Raw genomic sequence first — 19010 nt, 5'->3', positions numbered from 1 at the left:
TCTAAAAGGTGAGAATATGATATTGAGATACTTATCTCAACACTTTAAAATGTCTTTAATCATTTAACCCATATTTTACTGTCTGATATATGTAAAGCAAAGCCTTAATTTTTATTCATGCCATTGTGGACCTCAATATCACAAATGAATCTGTTCACATACATTTCCCAATCCTAAAGAAGCAACATATTATTGGAGATCTTTCTTCATGTGCAATCTTTTTTTTAAAAATAGTTTAAAAACTTTATTTTTATTTGTTATTCTTAGTTCCTTGACCAGGGATTGAACCTACAGTGGAATTAAATAGATTGTACAGTAGATTGAATCTACAGTGGAAATGTGGCATCTTAACCACTAGACCACCAGGGAAATCCCCTTGTCACATGTAACCTTAGAATCAGAATCAGAAGAGCCACCCCAAGTCTCTCCCAAAAGGCACTCCTTACAGATTTTAGTTAAATAATTAAACAAAATAATTTCTGTAGCAAATTTTAAAAAAGAAAAAATTGAATAAGCATACTCTCAGTATGTTGCTTGATTGAAGATTATTACTCCACCTCTCCCACCCTCGCTGTGCTGTGTGGCTTGTGGGATCTAAGTTCCTAGATCAGGTATTGAACCTGGCCAAGGCATTGAAAGCGCCAACTTCTAGCCACTGGATTGTCAGGGAATTCCTAGGATTAGTACATTTATATTTGAATGTGCATGGTAGTGAATGGGCAAAAATATATAATTAAGTAATAATGGCAGCAATGCTTTTTCCATGACGTTTTCACGAAAACTTTCATGAAATCAGCTACCCTTGAGCAACAGAGGGAGCTGACAGAAAATTAGCCTCTTATTTTGCATCCCCCTTGACTTACTGCAAAAGGAAACAGAATGGACAAGATGATGGTGGTGATTACCCTGGCTCACATTTGTTGAGTGCAGACATTATGCCAACTATTCTAGATGCACTTATTCTTCATAACAGGTTATTTGGTATTCTGTTATCCTAATATAGATTACTTGATGGCAGATAGATGGGGAAAAGTGGAACGTGGCAGATTTTATTTTCTTGGACTCCAAAATCACTGTGGATAGTGACTGCAATCATGAAATTAAAAGAGAATTGCTCCTTGGAAGGAAAGCTATGACAAACCTAGACAGCATATTAAAAAGCAGAGACATCACTTTGACAACAAAGCAGAGACATCACTTTGACAACAAAGGTCTGTATAGTCAAAACTGTGTTTTTTCCAGTAGTTGTGTACAGATGTGACAGTTGGACCATAAAGACTGAGCAATGAAGAACTGATGCTTTCAAACTGTGGTTGCTAATGAAGACTCTTGAGTCTCTTGGACTGCAGGGAGATCAAACCAGTCACTCCTAAAGGAAATCAACCCTGAATATTCCATTGGAATGACTGATGCTGAAGTTGAAGCTTCAATACTCTGGAAACCTGATGCAAAGAACTGACTCACTGGAAAAGACCCTGATGCTGGGAAAGACTGAGGACAGGAGGAGAAGGGAGCGACAGAGGATGAGATGATTGGAAGGCATCAATGAACATGAGTTTGAGCAAAGTCTGGCACATAGTGAAGGACAGGAAAGCCTGGCATGCTACAGTCCATGTGGTTGCAGAAAGTCAGACACAACTTAGCGACTGAACAACAAAAACAATACAGATCAGGAATCTGTGAGTCAGAGCAGTTAAGTGATTCAAGATTAACCAGCTAGCAAGTGACTGTACTAAAGTTTAAGATCTATCTAACTTCAAAGCCTTAATCTTTTTTTACCATAAATTAAGCTTTTTAAGTTGCCTTCTACAACTTGCTTCTAAGTTGTAGACACTCTGCAAACTCTTCAGGGATAGGGTATCTGTTTAAAAATCATTTTCAATCTAATCATTTAGATGCTTAAAATAGGGGGTCACTTTAAAAGTGAGAGATATTTAAAATCTCTGAAAAGCAAATATGACTTATTCTGTCCCACTGGCTTAAAATGTACCGTAAATGAGATGGTTCTGAGAACCAGAAAAGGGGTTAATAAGCAGATTCCCAAACCCCATATCTCAGAGTGTGCTGTAGTATCAGTAGCCTTGAAAAATGCTACCAGCCACCCTCAGCTGTAATGTGAAGAATGACTAGAGATGATGAAATAAGACCATTTAGGAATATCAGGGAGAAGGCAATGGCAACCCACTCCAGTACTCTTGCCTGGAAAAGCCCATGGACGGAGGAGCCTGGTAGGCTGCAGTCCATGGGGTCGCTAAGAGTTGGACACCACTGAGCGACTTCACTTTCACTTTTCACTTTCATGCACTGGAGAAGGAAATGGCAACCCACTCCAGTGTTCTTGCTTGGAGAATCCCAGGGACAGGGGAGCCTGGGGGGCTGCTGTCTGTGGGGTCGCACAGAGTCAGACACAACTGAAGCAACTTAGCAATAGCAGTAGCAGGAATATCAGGACTGGCTCATGGCAGCACTGCCTATAGTGCTAATGCCAAGCTGGCATGTATGCTCATTTGTAAAAAATACAGTTTTTAGGGTAATATAAAACAACCTACCTTCTCAGTAATAATTATACTGGCTCTAGGCTAAATTCTTCTGGGAATGGTTCAGTACGGTTCAGTTCAGTCGCTTAGTTGTGTCCGACTCTGCAACCCCATGAATTACAGTACGCCAGGCCTCCCTGTCCATCACCAGCTCCCGGAGTTCACTCAAACTCACGTCCATCGAGTCGGTGATGCGGTCCACCCATCTCATCCTCTGTCATCCCCTTCTCCTCCTGCCCCCAATCCCTCCCAGCATCAGGGTCTTTTTCAATGAGTCAACTCTTCGCATGAGGTGGCCAAAGTTTTGGAGTTTCAGTTTCAGCATCAGTCCTTCCAATGAACACCCAGGGCTGATCTCCTTTAGAATGGACTGGTTGGATCTCCTTGCAGTCCAAGAGACTCTCAAGAGTCTTCTCCAACACCACAATTCAAAAGCATAAATTCTTCGGGGCTCAGCTTTCTTCACAGTCCAACTCTCACATCCATACATGACCACTGGAAAAACCATAGCCTTGACTAGATGGACCTTTGTTGGCAAAGTAATATCTCTACTTTTCAATACGCTATCTAGGTTGGTCCTAACTTTCCTTCCAAGGAGTAAGCGTCTTTTAATTTCATGGCTGCAGTCACCATCTGCAGTGATTTTGGAGCCCCCCAAAATAAAGTCTGACACTGTTTCCACTGTTTACCCATCTATTTGCCATGAAGTGATAGGACCAGGTGCCATGATCTTCTTTTTCTGAATGTTGAGCTTTAAGCCAACTTTTTCACTGTCCTCTTTCACTCTCAAGAGGCTTTTTAGTTCTTCTTCACTTTCTGCCATAAGGGTGGTGTCATCTGCATATCTGAGGTTATTGATATTTCTCCCGGCAATCTTGATTCCAGCTTGTGCTTCTTCCAGGCCAGAGTTTCTCATGATATATTCTGCATATACGTTAAATAAGCAGGGTGACAATATAAGGCCTTGACGTACTCTGTTTCCTATTTGGAACCAGTCTGTTGTCATGTATTTTATCTGTTCCTGGAAACAAGCAGATGCTTTACCGAGAGTGTTTACATACACATTTTTTTGAAATAGAACCCTCAAAATAAATATTATGCTTATAAATTCCATACATCTGGTCTCCCACAGATAAACCTGAAGGAAAAATTTGATAAGGTTTAATAATGCCTCCAGAGAGATTCAAATTTATAATCCACAACATTTATCAAGTCAGAAAATTCTATAAAAAATATGTTCCATCAAATCTTTTCCAGTAACATGTTTTGTACATATTCATGAATACCTATTTTCCTGCTGTCAGAAGCTGTCCTTCTTAATCTCAACAGCAGAAATAGCCAAGGAGCTATAGTCACTAAGAAGTGTTCTGTAAAACTTCACATTACATATTTCTGACTTTAACCAGGATAATTTACCTTTTTCTCAATTCAAAATGCTGGAATATGTTAAAAGAAAAAGAGGGAGAAAAGAGTGAAGACACCTTGATTACTTTGACACCTTGATTTTCACATACCTCAAATGTTAACTCTTTAAAAAAGTTTTATTGTGGTAAAATACACATAATATATGATTTTAACTATTTTTAGATGTACAATTCAGTGACAGTAAGTGTATTCATAATGTTATGTAACCATCACTACTGTACATTTCCCGAAATTTTCATCGTCCCAAACAGAAAATCTGTACCCAATAAGTAATAACTCCCCATTCCTGTCTCCTTCCGGGCCCAGTTAACCCCTATATTTTACTTTTTCTACCTATGAAGTTGCCAATTATAGGTCCCTCATATAAGTGGTATCATACAATATTTGCTCTTTTATGTCTGGCTTATTTCACTGGGCATAATGTTTTCAAGGTTCATCCCTTTGGTGGCAAGTACCAGTACATCATTCTTTTTGGGGGCAGAATAATGTTCCATAGTATTTATATCCATTCATATGTCAACAGACACTTATTTTTTTCCATTTTGACTATGGTGAACAATGCTGCTATGAACATTGGTGTTCAAACACCCATTTCAGTCCCTGCTTTCAATTCTTTTGGGTATACACTTAGAAGTGTAACACTCATTTGAGTAAATTCTAAAGAGAAAGAGAAAGGATACATAAACTTTAATATTATAACATGTGTTCAGATCTGGACCTCGAAGGCCAAGTTAGGTAGATTAAGGGATGCCTGAAGAGCTACCTTAAATGTTCTATAATAACGTTGCAGTTCCACTGACTCAAGGTATTGATAAATTGTTTTGATGAGACCTTGTTATTTGGAAAGGTCCAAAATGAGAGCTTGTATCTAAAAGACTAAATCTACCCATATCACCAATTAAAGGTTACGAGGTTCTTCCAGTTTCAATGTTTTCCATTCATTTCAAGTCTTCATGTTATTTCACTCTATACTCTTGACATTCAGAATGTTTCCAGTTATTATGAATAAAGATGTTATAATAACATTATTCAGCACGTTGCATGGTGATCAGGTATAAGTCTGCCTGGGTACAGTGGATGGGAGTCCGCCTGCCTAGTTTCTCTAGGGTATACTAATAGGAGTGGAATACATGCCTCTTCAACTATGGTGTTGGAGAAGACTCTTGAGAGTCCCTTGGACTGCAAGGAGATCCAACCAGTCCATTCTGAAGGAGATCAGCCCTGGGATTTCTTTGGAAGGAATGATGCTAAAGCTGAAACTCCAGTACTTTGGCCACCTCATGCGAAGAGTTGACTCACTGGAAAAGACTTTGATGCTGGGAGGGATTGGGGACAGGAGGAGAAGGGGACAACAGAGGATGAGATGGCTGGATGGCATCACTGACTTGGTGGACGTGAATCTGAGTGAACTCCGGGAGTTGGTGATGGACAGGGAGGCCTGGCATGCTGTGATTCATGGGGTCGCAAAGAGTTGGACACTGAGCGACTGAACTGAACTGAACATGCCTCTTAAGGTATTCATATATCCAATCTTTCTAGGTAATACTGGTTTTTCCAAAGTGGATGGCAGTAGTCCATAATTATTCCCTTTTCACCATAAACTTGCTAGCACTTGGTCTTGGTCACCAGACTTTTCCATTCTGGCCAGTCTAGTTGAGTTGAAATGTTATTTCATTGTGGTTTAAATGCACATTATGATTACTTATGAGGCTGGGCATTTTTTCCATGTTTTTATGTAATTTGTATTTTCTCTCCTATGAAACACGGATCATGTCTTTCTTCACTTTTCTATTGGATTGTCTTTTTGTTATTGATTTATAGGCATTATTTTTAAAATTTAAAAATAGCAAGAAATAACATTCATAGAGAACAGTATGTACAACACGAATGTGCTATTTAAAGAATAATTTAAAATCAAACAGCTGTGTAACCACCACTAGGTCAAAAAATAGGTTGCCAACACTCTAGAAGCACCTCCTTTGCCCCTCCCTGATTACAGTCCCCTTCTTTGCTCAGGTAATTACCAGTCAGATTTTTGTGATAAATATTTCACTGCTTTTCTTTTTACAGTTAAATCACCTGGAAATGCATCCTAAAAAATATAGTCCAGTACTGCCTGCCTTGGGATGTTATAAAAATGGATTCACACAGTAAATATTCCTTTGTCTTTTGCTTCTTACACCCAGCACCATGTTTGTGAATTTCATACTATTTCATTTAGTTATCGGTTGGCCCTAAAGTTCTTTTGGTTTTAGAGTAAAAATAAAAGACATATTTTTCCATTTTCACCAAGAACTTTAGTGAACAACATATTCACCATTTTGTTCCACTATCTTCTGCCATTTTTCAGGCAACTTCATAATTCCATCTTCCCAAAACATTTTATCTTTTTAAGCAAAGAACTGTTCCAGGTGCCTTTTACAATCTTTCAGGAAGTTGAAATTTTCTCCATTAAGAGAATTTTGCAAAGACCAAAATAAATATAAATCTGTAGGTGCAATATCTGGTGAATACAGCTGATAAATCAGAACCTCCCACCCAAGCTCTAACAGTTTTTGCCTGGTCATCAAAGAAACACTCAGTTTTGCATTATGCTGATGGAAGAGTATGCATTTGCTGACGGAAGAGTATGCATTTTCTGTTGACTAATTCTGATGCTTTTCGTCCAGTGCTGCTTTCAACTGGTCTGACTGGGATCAGTACTTGTTGGCACTAATTGCTTGGTTTTCCAAGGAAAGAGCTCATAACAGAGGACTCCCTTCCAATCCCACCATATACATATCACCTCTGGATGAAGACTGGCCTTTGGTGTGGTTGGTGGTGGCTCATCTTCTGTGCCACAAGATCTCTTCTGTTCCACATTCGGCCAAGGTTTTTGTCACTTAACTTATGGGGAACCTGAACATCAAAGCAGTTAACATAACCAATCTTGATTGTTCTCAATTAATGTCTCCATCTCTACCAATGTCAACTGGTCTACCTGACCATGGAGCATTGTACAGCGAGAAATCTCCTGCAAGAAACTTTGCAAACCAGTTCTTTTTAAAAATTAAAAAAAAAAAAAGATTTTTTTTCCTGGCCATATTATGTGGCAAGTGGGACCTTAGTTCTCTGGCCAGGACTGAACCCACATCCTCTGCACTGGGAGAGTGTAGTCTTTACCACTGGACCACCAGGGAAATCCTGAAAACATCTTTTGACATGTTTGATTAGTTACAACACATTCTCCATACACTGCACAAATCTTTTTTTGTGTGTGTATTTTATTTGCATTTTTACCTTTCTTGAAATAAAGTGAAAGTGAAGTCGCTCAGTCGTGTCCGACTCTTTGTGACCCCATAAGACTGTAGACTACCAGGGTCCTCTGTCCATGGGATTTTCTAGGAAGTAGCTCTGGAGTGGATTGCCACTTCCTTCTCCAGGGAATCTTCCCAACCCAGGGCTCAAACCCGGGTCTCCTACATTGTAGACAGATGCTTTACCATCTGAGCCACCAGGAAAGCATAATACACTGAAAATGTTTTCCTTCCATCTTTAGGTAGACCAGTTGACGTTGACAGAGATCCAGAGATGGAGACATTAGCTGAGAATAACCAAACTTGGTTATATTAATGGAGCATGTTAATAGTTTTTAAATGGCTACACAAAAATTCACCATTTTTAAGTTTTTTTTGTTTAAAAAAACATGCTGATATGACAACATAATCTAACAAAACTGTTTCAAAGGAAGTAAAGACAACTAAGTGCTACTAGAGCCACCTTACAGAAAATACCTAACGAACTTTTGGCCCAACCCAACAGTGTGTTCCTTTTGGTTGCAGTGACATCAACTGCTTTTGGGAGTTCTGTTGCTGCCTGGCCTACTACAACTCAGTGAAGTATTCGAGCCTTGGACACTTGGGTGGTTTCAGACTTTCGTTCTCATGAAAAACCAGCCAGGATTATTCCTGTAACGTCTGAGGATGTTCTTGAGCCAGCTTTTCTCTAGAGTACACACCATAGAACGGAACTCTTACATCTGAAGTACAGGCACCTTCACTGTTACCATGCGACCCTCTGCCCAGGGCGCCAGCCTCAGAGAATCCCGTCTACCCACAACACAGGTCACGCGTCTCCTGTCAAGCCAGCGCGTGTAGTCCGTCTGAAGTATTCAGTTCAGCTCAGTCGCCCAGTGGTGTCCGACTCTTTGCGACCGCAGGAACTGCGGCACGCCAGGCTTCCCTGTCCTTCACCAACTCCTGCACTTGCTCAAACTCATATCCATCTGTCGGTGATGCCATCCAACCATCTCATCCTGTTTTCCCCTTCTCCTCCCGCCTTCAATCTTTCCCAGCATCAGGGTCTTTTCAAGTGAGTCAGTTCTTCGCATCAGGTGGCCAAAGTATTGGAGCTTCCGCTTCAGCATCAGTCCTTCTAATGAATATACAGGACTGATTTCCTTTAGGACAGACTGGTTGGAGCTCCGTGCAGTCCAAGAGACTCTCAAGAGTCTTCTCCAACACCACAGTTCAAAAGCATAAATTCTTCAGGGTTCAACTTTCTTTAAAGTCCAACTCTCACATCCATACATGACTACTGGAAAGACCATAGCTTTGACTAAACTGACCTTTGTTGGCAAAGGAATGTCTCTGTTTTTTAAATATGCTGTCTAGGATGGTCATAATTTTTCTTCCTGAAAAGCCAGTCCCTGTGGTTTTAGAGGGTCCAGGTTAGCCCTGCGCTCCAGAGCCTTCGATGTTGACCGGACTCCTGGACTTCTTCGTTTTAAAGCACCTTTCCAACTCTTTCCCCCACTTCCCACCGTGCTTTTCTCCAGGAGTCCATGGACGCTCTGGATACCAGCTTTCCGGCCACCACACGCCTCTCAGTCGTCTCCTCCCAGTCGGCTCCTCTCTTAAATTTTGTTTTTCCTCTTTTTAATCTAATCAGGTCTACCCGCCTTTTCCGGTTAGCGACTGTAGTTCACACAACAGCGCCCCGGCCTCCGCCCTGAGGGCCGCCCACTACAATTCCGAGCGCGCATTCACTCTCAGCTTCCGCAGTCCCGCGTCCGCGTCCCTCAGGCCGTCCCCCTGCGGCGGAGCCCCTCCTTCAGCGCCCCGCCCACGACGCCAGTGCCCGCCCCTTCCCAGGAGGCAACACGCAGGCGCGCCTAACGGGCTAGAGCTTAGCATAGCTAGTGCGCCTGCGCCGGGAGACACCCCGCCCTCGAGCCGGTCATATATAAAACCTCGAGCGTATCCTCGCGAGAGGCTTGGTTCTCATGCTCTCTGCCGGGGTCGGAGGTCAGAGCGAGCGTCTTGCGGGCCGGAGAAGGAAGATGGCGGTGGAGTCGCGCGTTACCCAGGAGGAAATTAAGAAGGAGCCGGAGAAGCCCATCGATCGGGAGAAGGTGAGGGTCCGGAGAGATGCAGGGGTCCCTGGGGAGGTGGGGCGGCGGTGCGGGGCCGGAGGGAAGGGTCGGGACCGCGCGTGCAGCCTCCTGACTCCCCGCTGTCCCGCCCCCAGACCTGCCCGCTGCTCCTGCGCGTCTTCACCACCAACAACGGCCGCCACCACCGCATGGACGAGTTCTCCCGCGGAAACGTGCCGTCCAGCGAGCTGCAGATCTATACTTGGTGAGTCAGGGGGCCGGGGGCCCGCCTGCCGCCTTTGGGCTCTCCTCGGATCGGGGCCTCTGGAGGCAGCTCGCGGGAGGTCGAGGTTCGGTGAGGAAATGGTGTTAACTCGTCTTGTGGCACTTCAGCCGCTCACGTTGAAACTTCTGGGTTGTAAAGAATTGACCCAGGACTGCTGTCACTGTTGTGGCTGCTGGGTACGGAAGTGACACGTCGAGCGTCCAGTACCGCAGCGGCTCCCAAGGGGCTCTTGGTAGAGGGTGGCGCTAGAATAATTTGGGGAGGGGAGTGGTGCTGTTGGGTGATACTCGTCGTCCTCATAGAGCGCGCGTGTGCTAAAACGCGCTTCAAAACAACGAAACCGGGTGGATTTTGATGTGCTTAATGGAGAAGCTTTTGATGTGTTTACTGAGGGTCTCCCCCTGAATGTTTGTGTACCTTCACTACCCACGTCTTACTAGGGCCGTTACGTACAGCAAGCCGTATGCAGTTCCTTGGTTTGACGTTACAGTGGCTTTATAGTAGCAGTAAAAGGTGTATAATTATTTAAAATATGCCTAATGTAAAATATGTGACATTTGTCATTTTAATTGTTTCAGGGTACATTTCGGTGCAACCATTACTACTATCTATTTTCAAAACTTTTAAATTCCCTACAACAGGTCTGTACCCAGTAGGTAATAATGGGAATTCTTCATTTCCCCTGGTCGCCATTATGTATGTGAATCTGTCTCTTTTAAGTACTTCATATAAATGCTCCCATATGGTATTTGTCGTCTTGTGTCTGGCCTGTTTCACTTATAATCAAGGTTTATTGATGATTAAGGATATGAAAAAACGTGATTGTTTTTTATGACTGACTGAATAACGTTTCATTGGAAGGCTTTGCTACATCTTGTCTGTCCACTTGTCTGCTGGTGAACACGGTGGGATTACAGTATGATTTATGTTCAGCTAAGTTTATGTAGTATGATTCCAGTTCAGTATTATTCCAGGAAAACAGCTCAGGAAGGTCGATTTAACTTACAGAGAAGAACTTTTATTAACAGATTGATGAACACTTCTGTTCAGATTAGTCTATATTTCCTCCAATAAATTTAGAGTTCCTACTTGCCAGATACTTGCTTTGACTGAAGAGTATAAAGAGGGTTACACCCCCTCTCTAGAGTAAACTCAATCTCCAAAAGAAAGCAGATGGAATAAATGGAGGGTGAGATTGTGCCACACTCTCTACTCTCAATCAAGGAAAAAAAAATTACAAAAAATTAAATCCCGTCCTCAATTGTCCTGTCCATAAACTGCAACCAAACAAGACAACCTTATCTTACACCTCAAAATGGTGGACAGACTGGATGTTGGTGAGGGACAGAATGGAGCCCTGCTGTCATTCCAGAAGCAGCAATGAGGGAAGATTGGGGATTCCCAATTTGTAGAAATAGATTGAGGGGCCAAAGTAGGTGGCCTTGAGATAAGTCCAGGAAAGAGGAGTGAGGAGCCCAGCAGAAGCTAGTTGAATTGGCTAAAGTCCAAGGGACTGTGTGGAGCTGGGGGAACACCCCACCCCAGGAGTGATAGATCTTGTGCTTGGGTGGTCACTAAACAGGTTACTGGAAGAGAATTATCTCAATTACTGAAATAGGGTTCAGTGAGAAAAACAGACCAATAGGAGACAGAGCAAGAAATGGCTCACATAGTTGTGGGGATTGCCTAGGTCTGTGGCTGGAACTCTCCATCATAAGCTTTTGGAATTTCTTCAGGGAAGTCTTAGGTCCAGTATGAAGCCTTTTCAACCTGATTGAATGAGGCCCACTGATTGATTGAATGAAATTTACTCAGATCATCTTGGATAATCACTTTAAAGTCAACTGATTATAGATTTTTGATCCTGTCTCAAAAACACATACCTTAGTGTTTGTTTGATTGAATAATTAGGAGCTGTAGTTTCCTAAGTTGACATATAAAATTGACCCTTACAGTCACCAGGAACTCTTGCAGAGATTTGAATAATGAGAGGTTAAATATAGCCTGATGGTGGGAATGGAGGAAAAAAATAGATTGATCTGTCTTTTGGCTGCACTTCAGAACTTGCAGGATCTTAGTTCCCCAAGCAGGGATGGAAACCTGTGCCCCCTGCAGTGGAATCCTGGAGTCAGCCACGGGACCACCAGGGAAGTCCTACTTGATCTGTCTTTAGGAGGTAGAAATAACAGGCCAGCAATGGGAAGAACTTTACCACTCTTAGGTTTGTGACCTGGGCATCTAAGAGGGTGATGGTCATATGAGAAGAAGGGCATATTTGGGGGACACTGTAGAGTTGTTTCGGGTGTATTGAGAAGGATTCAGCAGCAGTAGAGGAGGAAAGGTGATGTGATCATTGTGGCCTTTTTGCTCTCAGTGCAGCTGAAGCCATGGTTTTTTACCTGAATGTGATGTAGTGGAGCTGGTGTAAATAGGGAACTGAGTTAAAACTAGATGACTTCTTGGGTGTTTGACCCCCTGCTTAATGCCTTAGGGCTCCTCACGGGTGCCTTGCATCCCGGGTCACTGTAGAGCACCCTTAGACAGTGCTGCTGCCAAGTTCCTTTTCCTCCATTTCATGCTCCCAGGTGTCAGGGAAGAAGACAGTTCAAAAACTTTTGCTCCTAATACCTGATGCTAATATTTTAGGAGAGTTTTCCAGATTGTGTCATATTGGCTCAAGGTCTATATAAAGTTCTCAGTTCAAATAGAAATTGGCAGGGCAGGAATATATATTGTGAAAGGAGCCTGTGCTTAGCCTTGAAAATTCCATGTGCTTCGTTGGCTTTTCCATCTATTGCAGAAATCATCAGAACATTCAGTCTTAGAAAGGAAAACAATGCACAATCTTTATGAACATGCTTTCCTGATACATTGATTCTAAGATGCACTCCAATTTCAGAGATGCTAAAATGTAGAAAAGTATGCCTCTGAAATAATGAAAAACAGTTAATTTGAGAATTTGGATTAATTTGGACTAGTTATCCTTAAGTGGATAAATCACTAGGCCAGTGAGATGTTGCATAGCAGCAAAGGTAGTGGGGGTAATTTTGAAGTCCCTTTAGCACACTACCAGTCTAGTCTACCTTCATTCATGAAAATTTCAAACACTGAGGCTGATAAGGGGAAATAGTATTTGGGGGCAATCCCATGGACGGAGGAGCCTGGTAGGCTGCAGTCCATGGGGTTGGTAAGAGTCGGACTGAGCGACTTCACTTTCACTTTTCACTTTCATGCATTGGAGAAGGACATGGCAACCCACTCCAGTGTTCTTGCCTGGAGAATTCCAGGGACGGGGGAGCCTGACAGGAGGCTGTCTGTGGGGTCACACAGAGTCGGACACGACTGAAGCGACTTAGCAGCAGCAGCAGCAGCAGCAGCAGCAGTATTATTAGGTGCTTTAAAATTCAGTTGTGAGACCTTGACAGTTTCTAACAAAGTTGCAATTGAGATACATGTAACTAGTTCATTATATGTCAGTATCCTTGTTACATTATTGCTGATTGTCTTTTTTTTTCCTTAAAAATATTCAGGATGGATGCAACCTTGAAAGAATTGACTAGTTTAGTAAAAGAAGTCTACCCAGAAGCCAGAAAAAAAGGCACACACTTCAATTTTGCAATTGTTTTTACGGATCTTAAAAGGCCTGGCTATCGGTAGGTAACTTTTCATTTTTAATTCCTTATAATCTCTTGGATTTCAGTATGTTTTAGCTGCTAGGAATAATCCATATTATTTTACTATCTAGTTTAGATTATTATGTATTACATTTTTATTGTGTTCTAAGATCATGGAGCAAATCCAGCCCCACATTCACTTTTTAGGGGACACACAGTGTCATTGCTCAGCCACCCTATAACAGTTGATCTGCTTTCCTGCAGAGTAAAGGAGATTGGCAGCACCATGTCTGGGAGAAAGGGGACTGATGACTCCATGACCCTGCAGTCGCAGAAGTTCCAAATAGGAGACTATCTGGACATAGCGATTACCCCTCCAAACCGGGCACCACCTTCTTCAGGGCGCATGAGACCGTATTAAATTGTACTTGCTTTTTCTTGAATTTATTTTCCAGTCAGTTATGTAAAATAAACTTTCACTTCTTCCTCCCCTCCTATTGCCATTAAGCCTTTAAACTCTATAAACAAATTGTAATGCATCTATTTAGGAATTAGATTTGGCTTTGCTATGGTATATTAATAGAAACTCCATATGTTTCAAGTTCTGTAAAATATGAAAAGTGCTCTTAGCATTCTATGTAAAACTGTATTGTTAAATATATGTTGCAATCATTATGAGTGTGAAAGTTAATGGGGCCTGGGTTTGGGGTTTAATATAGTATTGCTTGTTTATGCTAAATAATGGAGTTGCTATGTTTTGGCCCAAATGGGGCAGAACAAGAAAGCCATATTATATTAAATGGAACGGGTTTGTCACCTAGAAGCTTGTATGGAGTTGGGAAGAGGACCTGTGGGAATGAGGGGGTACAGCTGTAGTGTTTTGGAACAGTCTGAGCTGAGGCAAGTTGAAGAAGCTGTCTGTGTTTGAAGAGAGTGGCCTGCCTGAAACAGGGTGTGATAAGTTAGAGAAAAGCTGCCACAGTGAGGACGTTTACTCTTTAAAATGGGGAAAACAGAGCATTTTGAGGGCAGGAAGTAGTATAGAGGAACAAGGGTTAGAACTTAGGATAAGGATAGATTTACCTTGAAGATCTGAAAATGCAGGGAGAATGAAAGAGGAAACTTGAGAGCATGGGAGAGGGTCTGGGATGAGGTCAAGCTGAGTAAGCAGGGGTGTTCACACACTCTCTTCAGTGCTGGGACTGACTCATGTCTGATTTGAGGCAGTATACAGAGTGGTTAAAACCAGGTGGGCTGAACATTTAAATCCTGGTTATGCTAGGAGCATCTTGGACAAGTTACCTGAATTTGTTTTTGTTTAAAATTTGTAAAATAGAAGTGACAGCCTACAGGAGTGTGAAGACTAATAATAAAGTTAGCCATAAAGTAGGACTTTATAAAACATAAACAGAACGGGCGCTGTCTCGTCCACAGAACAGTTCAGTCTCAGTGTGCAGTATGTGATTAAGGCCTATTACCTTCATTCTGTTGCATAGAAAACTTGGAAACTGTGTATCCCCAAATTAAAAAATATATATTACTAGCAAAGTAAGACTGTAGTAATTTGATCTTGTACAGACAAAAGCAGCCTTGGAAACCTAACACTTGTAGGATTGGGGTCAGTCAGCTAGCACCTAGGTGACAGTTGTGGGCCTGGAACCCAGACCTAGGGCCTCTTCTCCACTGAGTTTTGCCCCAAACCCCTCAGTGCTTTATTCATTCAGACCAGCTAGGCTTGAGCTCCGTAAGTCATAAAATTAACTTAAACCTGATATATTAGAGAAGAGGAACCATGATTAATTACCATCCTTTTTGTTTGTGGAGAAGAAACAATGTACTCTGTAGATGAAGACAGGAAGTCAATACAGGACTTCCCAAGCCAACTTTTCATAATGGTATTAACTCCTCCAGTGGGGCTTTCCTGTAATTATTCCAGGTTACTCTCCCACTGGCTGAAAATAAAGTGGCTTATTTGCTTTGTTTCAACATGGATTTTTTTTTTTTTAGGTAAAATTGGTATATATAACAATATATTAGTTTCAGGTATACAGCATAATTTATTTGTATACACTACAAACTGATGACAAGTCTAGTTACAATATGTTGACCCCCTTTACCCTTCCTGCCCACCCCTCACTATTGATGACCAATCTGCTCTCTGTATTTATGAGTTGGGTCTTGTTGGGTTTTCTCTTTCAGACTCTACATACAAGTGAGAGCATGTGGTATTTCTGTAATTTCACTCAGCATAAGCCATCCATGTTGTTGCTAATGGCAAGACTTCATTTTTTGGCTATTAGTCAGCCAAAAAATGAATGTGTGTGTATCTGTTGCACAATTTTTTATCTGTCCACCCACCCATGGACACTTAGTTATTTCCATACCATGGATATTGTATCAATAAATAATGCGGTAGTGAACAGGTGGGTGCAGATAGCTTTTCTTCACACTTGCCAACACTTATCTCTTGACTTTTCGATGGTAACCATGCTGACAGGTGAGTTGTTAATCTCTGTGGTTTTGATTTGTATTTCCGATTAGTGCTCTTGATCACCGTTCCATGTATCGTGTTCCAACATGGAATTTTTCCTTTAAAGGTTGTGATCTTCCACCAAAAGTACAGTTAAACAATATCTAGTGAATTTATCATTGAATATAATGCTAAGACTCAAAAGACTTGTACTTAGTCCTTATTTACCTCTGGCTGTCCAAGTATGGCTTTGAGGTAGTAACTGAGCTGTCTCATGGTCCCTGACAGCACCGTGCTTGGCCTTCAGTGTCCTGACTGCCTCATGCTCTTGTGGTTTCCCATTGTGGGGTGAAGTAGAGAATGCTTATTGCCTGTGACATCTTTTCAGTTTCCTCACAGGGTTTAGGACCTTGGCAGGGCTTCTTCAGTGGCTCAGTGGGTAAAGAATCTGCCTGCCAATGCAGGAGATACATGTTGGATTCCAAGATCCCCTGGAGAAGGAATTGGCCACCCACTCTAGTGTTCTTGCCTGAAGAATCCCATGGACAGAGGAGCCTGGCAGGGGGGTACATGGGGTCGTACAGAGTTGGACACAGCTGAGTGACTAAAGCAAGCAAGCACAGGAGCTTAGCATCTTCAGTCCTTACCTCAGTAGGGAGTCAGTGCTGAGTTTATACTTACATTTTCATGCTCATAGTGGTCACTGGGTGAGGTAATGTTTCAGACATCAGCTCTGTGTTTGTGCCTATAGGGGTAGCTGTGAAGGGGAAAGAAAGCAGTTAAAACTGTTAGGTAAACTCTGTTACTCTTAAATAGAGCTGAACTCAGCCTGTTTCTGTTCTATCGCAAATTCCAAACTTAGTTTCAGTGTGACCAAGCAGTTATAATGTTAGTGCTGAGTGGTGCCTGATCTCATTTCACCTTCAGCACTGAGGTGCAGGCAGTGGCTAAATCTTCACTTCAGCTGAAATGGAGGCCTGCTTTAAATAACAGCTCGCAATGTGGGCTGTGAAGCGAGGACGCCAACAATGGATGACTGGAAACGTTTCCAGAAATAGTGCTGTTGTCTTCAGCTCCCTTCAGGCTGGCGTCCACCCAGCTCCACCAGTCCTGTTCTGGCAGTGAAGCCGTTGTCTGTGAAGACTCTGCCAAGGGACGTCATCTGGAGCATGTGGACCTGGTTGTCTTTGTACAAACCAAACGCCTCTTTTAAATAATACGGTCATGGCTTCTGGTTTTAGTATCAGAGCAGCCAGTGAGGTCTGTGTGTCCTTGTGTGTACTTTATTGCTTAGATTTAGTTGCTCAGTTGTGTCCGACTCTTTGTGACCCCATGGACTGTAGCTCTCCAGGCTCCTCTGTCCGTGGAATTTCCCAGGCAAGAATACTGGAGTGGGTTGCCATTTCCTTTTCCAGGGGGTCTTCTTGACCCAGGGATCAAACCAGGGTCTCCTGCACTGGCAAGTGGGTTCTTTTACCGCTGAGCCACTGGGGAAGCACCATTGCTTAAACAAGTTGTTCTAAAAAATTTCTGTAGTTTCTTGGAATCTGTAATGGAACCACCTTGAAGGAAGTGTTTATTCTGCTAGGATTAATCAGAACTAGCTAGGCAACTGAGGCCTCCTGGTGGCTCAGACGGTAAAGCGTCTACCTGCAGTGCGGGAGACTGGGGTTGGATCCCTGGGTTGGGAAGATCCCCTGGAGAAGGAAATGGCAACCCACTCCAGTACTCTTGCCTGGAAAATTCCACGGACTAAGAGGCCTGGTAGGCTACAGTCCATGGGGTCGCAGAGTCAGACACGACTGAGCGACTGCACATACATACATAGCTAGGCAACTATTCTATGAGGACAGTTATTGATTCCCACCCCCCTGTAATTCCTAGGAGGAATAAGCTAAAACCTATCCCTGGTGGCTTAGATGGTAAACAATCTGCCTGCAATGCAGGAGACCTGGGTTCCATCCCTCGGTTGGGAAGATCCCTTGGAGAATGGAATGGCAACTCACTCCACTATTCTTGTCTGGAGAATTCCATGGAGAAGCCTGGTGGGCTATAGTCTATGGGATCATAAAGAGTCAGACACGACTGAGGAACTAACACATACATACAAAAAGCAAATTTAATACTAAATACCAAAATAATTTCAATAAGAAAAACCTGTCAGCCTGGGAATGTGAGTTCATTGTATAAGGGTGTCCTAATCACATACCCACCTCACAACGTTGTGAAGAGCCAGGGAAAGGGGCCTAGAGGAGGGCCTGGTAGAGAGCGACTGTTCAGTAAATAGCTGTTTTAAACAGAAGATAAAATGTGTTTGTAGCCCCTCCCTTGCTTCGTGCCCTCAGTTTCCAGGAGAATTTCCTACTCCACAGGCTCATGGGCCAGCCCAGCTATAACCAACTCCTGAGACAGTGTCATGGATAGGATAAAATTAAAACAATTTAAACTGAATCCAAAGAACCATCTGAGGCACTTTTCAAAATCTGCATACATTACTGATAAAGCTGTTAGAAATTGTAATTATTACTAAGTCTTTGCACACTTCCAGGGAAAAAGTATGTGGAATGAATGCCTATTACACACCAGGTACCCTGCGCCTGGGGTGCAGAAAAACCTGACATGCAGGTCCTTCCTCAGAAAGCCTTTGTCTGGTGACAGAGGTGTAAGTGCTGATGATCACAGGTGGATAGGAAAGGGTTGAGAGAGAAAGGTTATGATGAAGATGGCAGGTGAGCTTGTTCAGGACCCATAGGGGTTGCGTTTAGATTAAGGGTGTGGTATGAACAAAGGCATTGAAGCATCAGGTACTTTCCCGGAGTTTGGCTGGAGATGAAGGTGAGGAGGTGGGGGCATGGTGGAGAATGGAGGGGAAGGGGTACATCCCAGGTGCAGTCAGCAAGGCCTGGGGAGGGAAATGAGACATGGAAAGAAAAGTCCATCATTAAGGCCTCAGCATTCTCATCTGCCAAATGGAAATGCTAGCACCTATTCGTTAGGAGTTACTTAAAAAAAATTCAGTGGGTTGACAAATGTAATGAATATACCATGCCTGGCCCAGTTAGGACCTTCCAGGCTGGCAGGTGCCAGTGTAACAGTGGACAAGGGGGCCAGTGAGCTCCGTGTCCCCACTGAGCTTTGGTCTGGTGGGGCAAGGAACATTCTGTCACAGATTCTACCAAGTTCTATAAAGGATGAGAATGGGGTGCTGACTGGGAAAACAGTTAAACTCCTTGATAGAATGACTTTTAATCTGAGACCTGAAACAGATAAGCTAACACTGGTTAGAGTTTCATGTAACAAGGAAATGGGGGTGCAGGATGGGGGT

The 19010-nt window shown here is 42.8% G+C and overlaps 1 protein-coding gene across 1 annotated transcript; it reads left to right on the top strand.

Annotated features, from left to right (window-relative positions):
* Positions 1-9084: 9084 nt before the first annotated feature.
* On the top strand, positions 9085-15201 carry SAP18 (Sin3A associated protein 18). Its single transcript, XM_069601687.1, has 4 exons — positions 9085-9354; positions 9471-9580; positions 13132-13254; positions 13480-15201. The coding sequence occupies exons 1-4, from the start codon at positions 9226-9228 to the stop codon at positions 13634-13636; spliced, it is 519 nt and encodes a 172-aa protein (XP_069457788.1). The 5' UTR covers positions 9085-9225; the 3' UTR covers positions 13637-15201.
* The last annotated feature ends 3809 nt before the right edge of the window (positions 15202-19010 follow it).

The sequence above is a fragment of the Ovis canadensis genome, chromosome 10 (assembly GCF_042477335.2).
Source record: "Ovis canadensis isolate MfBH-ARS-UI-01 breed Bighorn chromosome 10, ARS-UI_OviCan_v2, whole genome shotgun sequence".
NCBI lineage: Eukaryota > Metazoa > Chordata > Mammalia > Artiodactyla > Bovidae > Ovis > Ovis canadensis.
This window is presented reverse-complemented; position numbering and strand designations above follow the sequence as displayed.

What these genes read in the sequence shown, in the direction of transcription:
- SAP18 (XM_069601687.1), top strand. Translation starts at nt 9,226, where the DNA reads ATGCTCTCTGCCGGGGTCGGAGGTCAGAGCGAGCGTCTTGCGGGCCGG. An exon ending in AGCCCATCGATCGGGAGAAG is followed by an intron (nt 9,355 to 9,470) that starts GTGAGGGTCCGG and finishes TCCCGCCCCCAG; the next exon opens with ACCTGCCCGCTGCTCCTGCG. An exon ending in GAGCTGCAGATCTATACTTG is followed by an intron (nt 9,581 to 13,131) that starts GTGAGTCAGGGG and finishes AAAAATATTCAG; the next exon opens with GATGGATGCAACCTTGAAAG.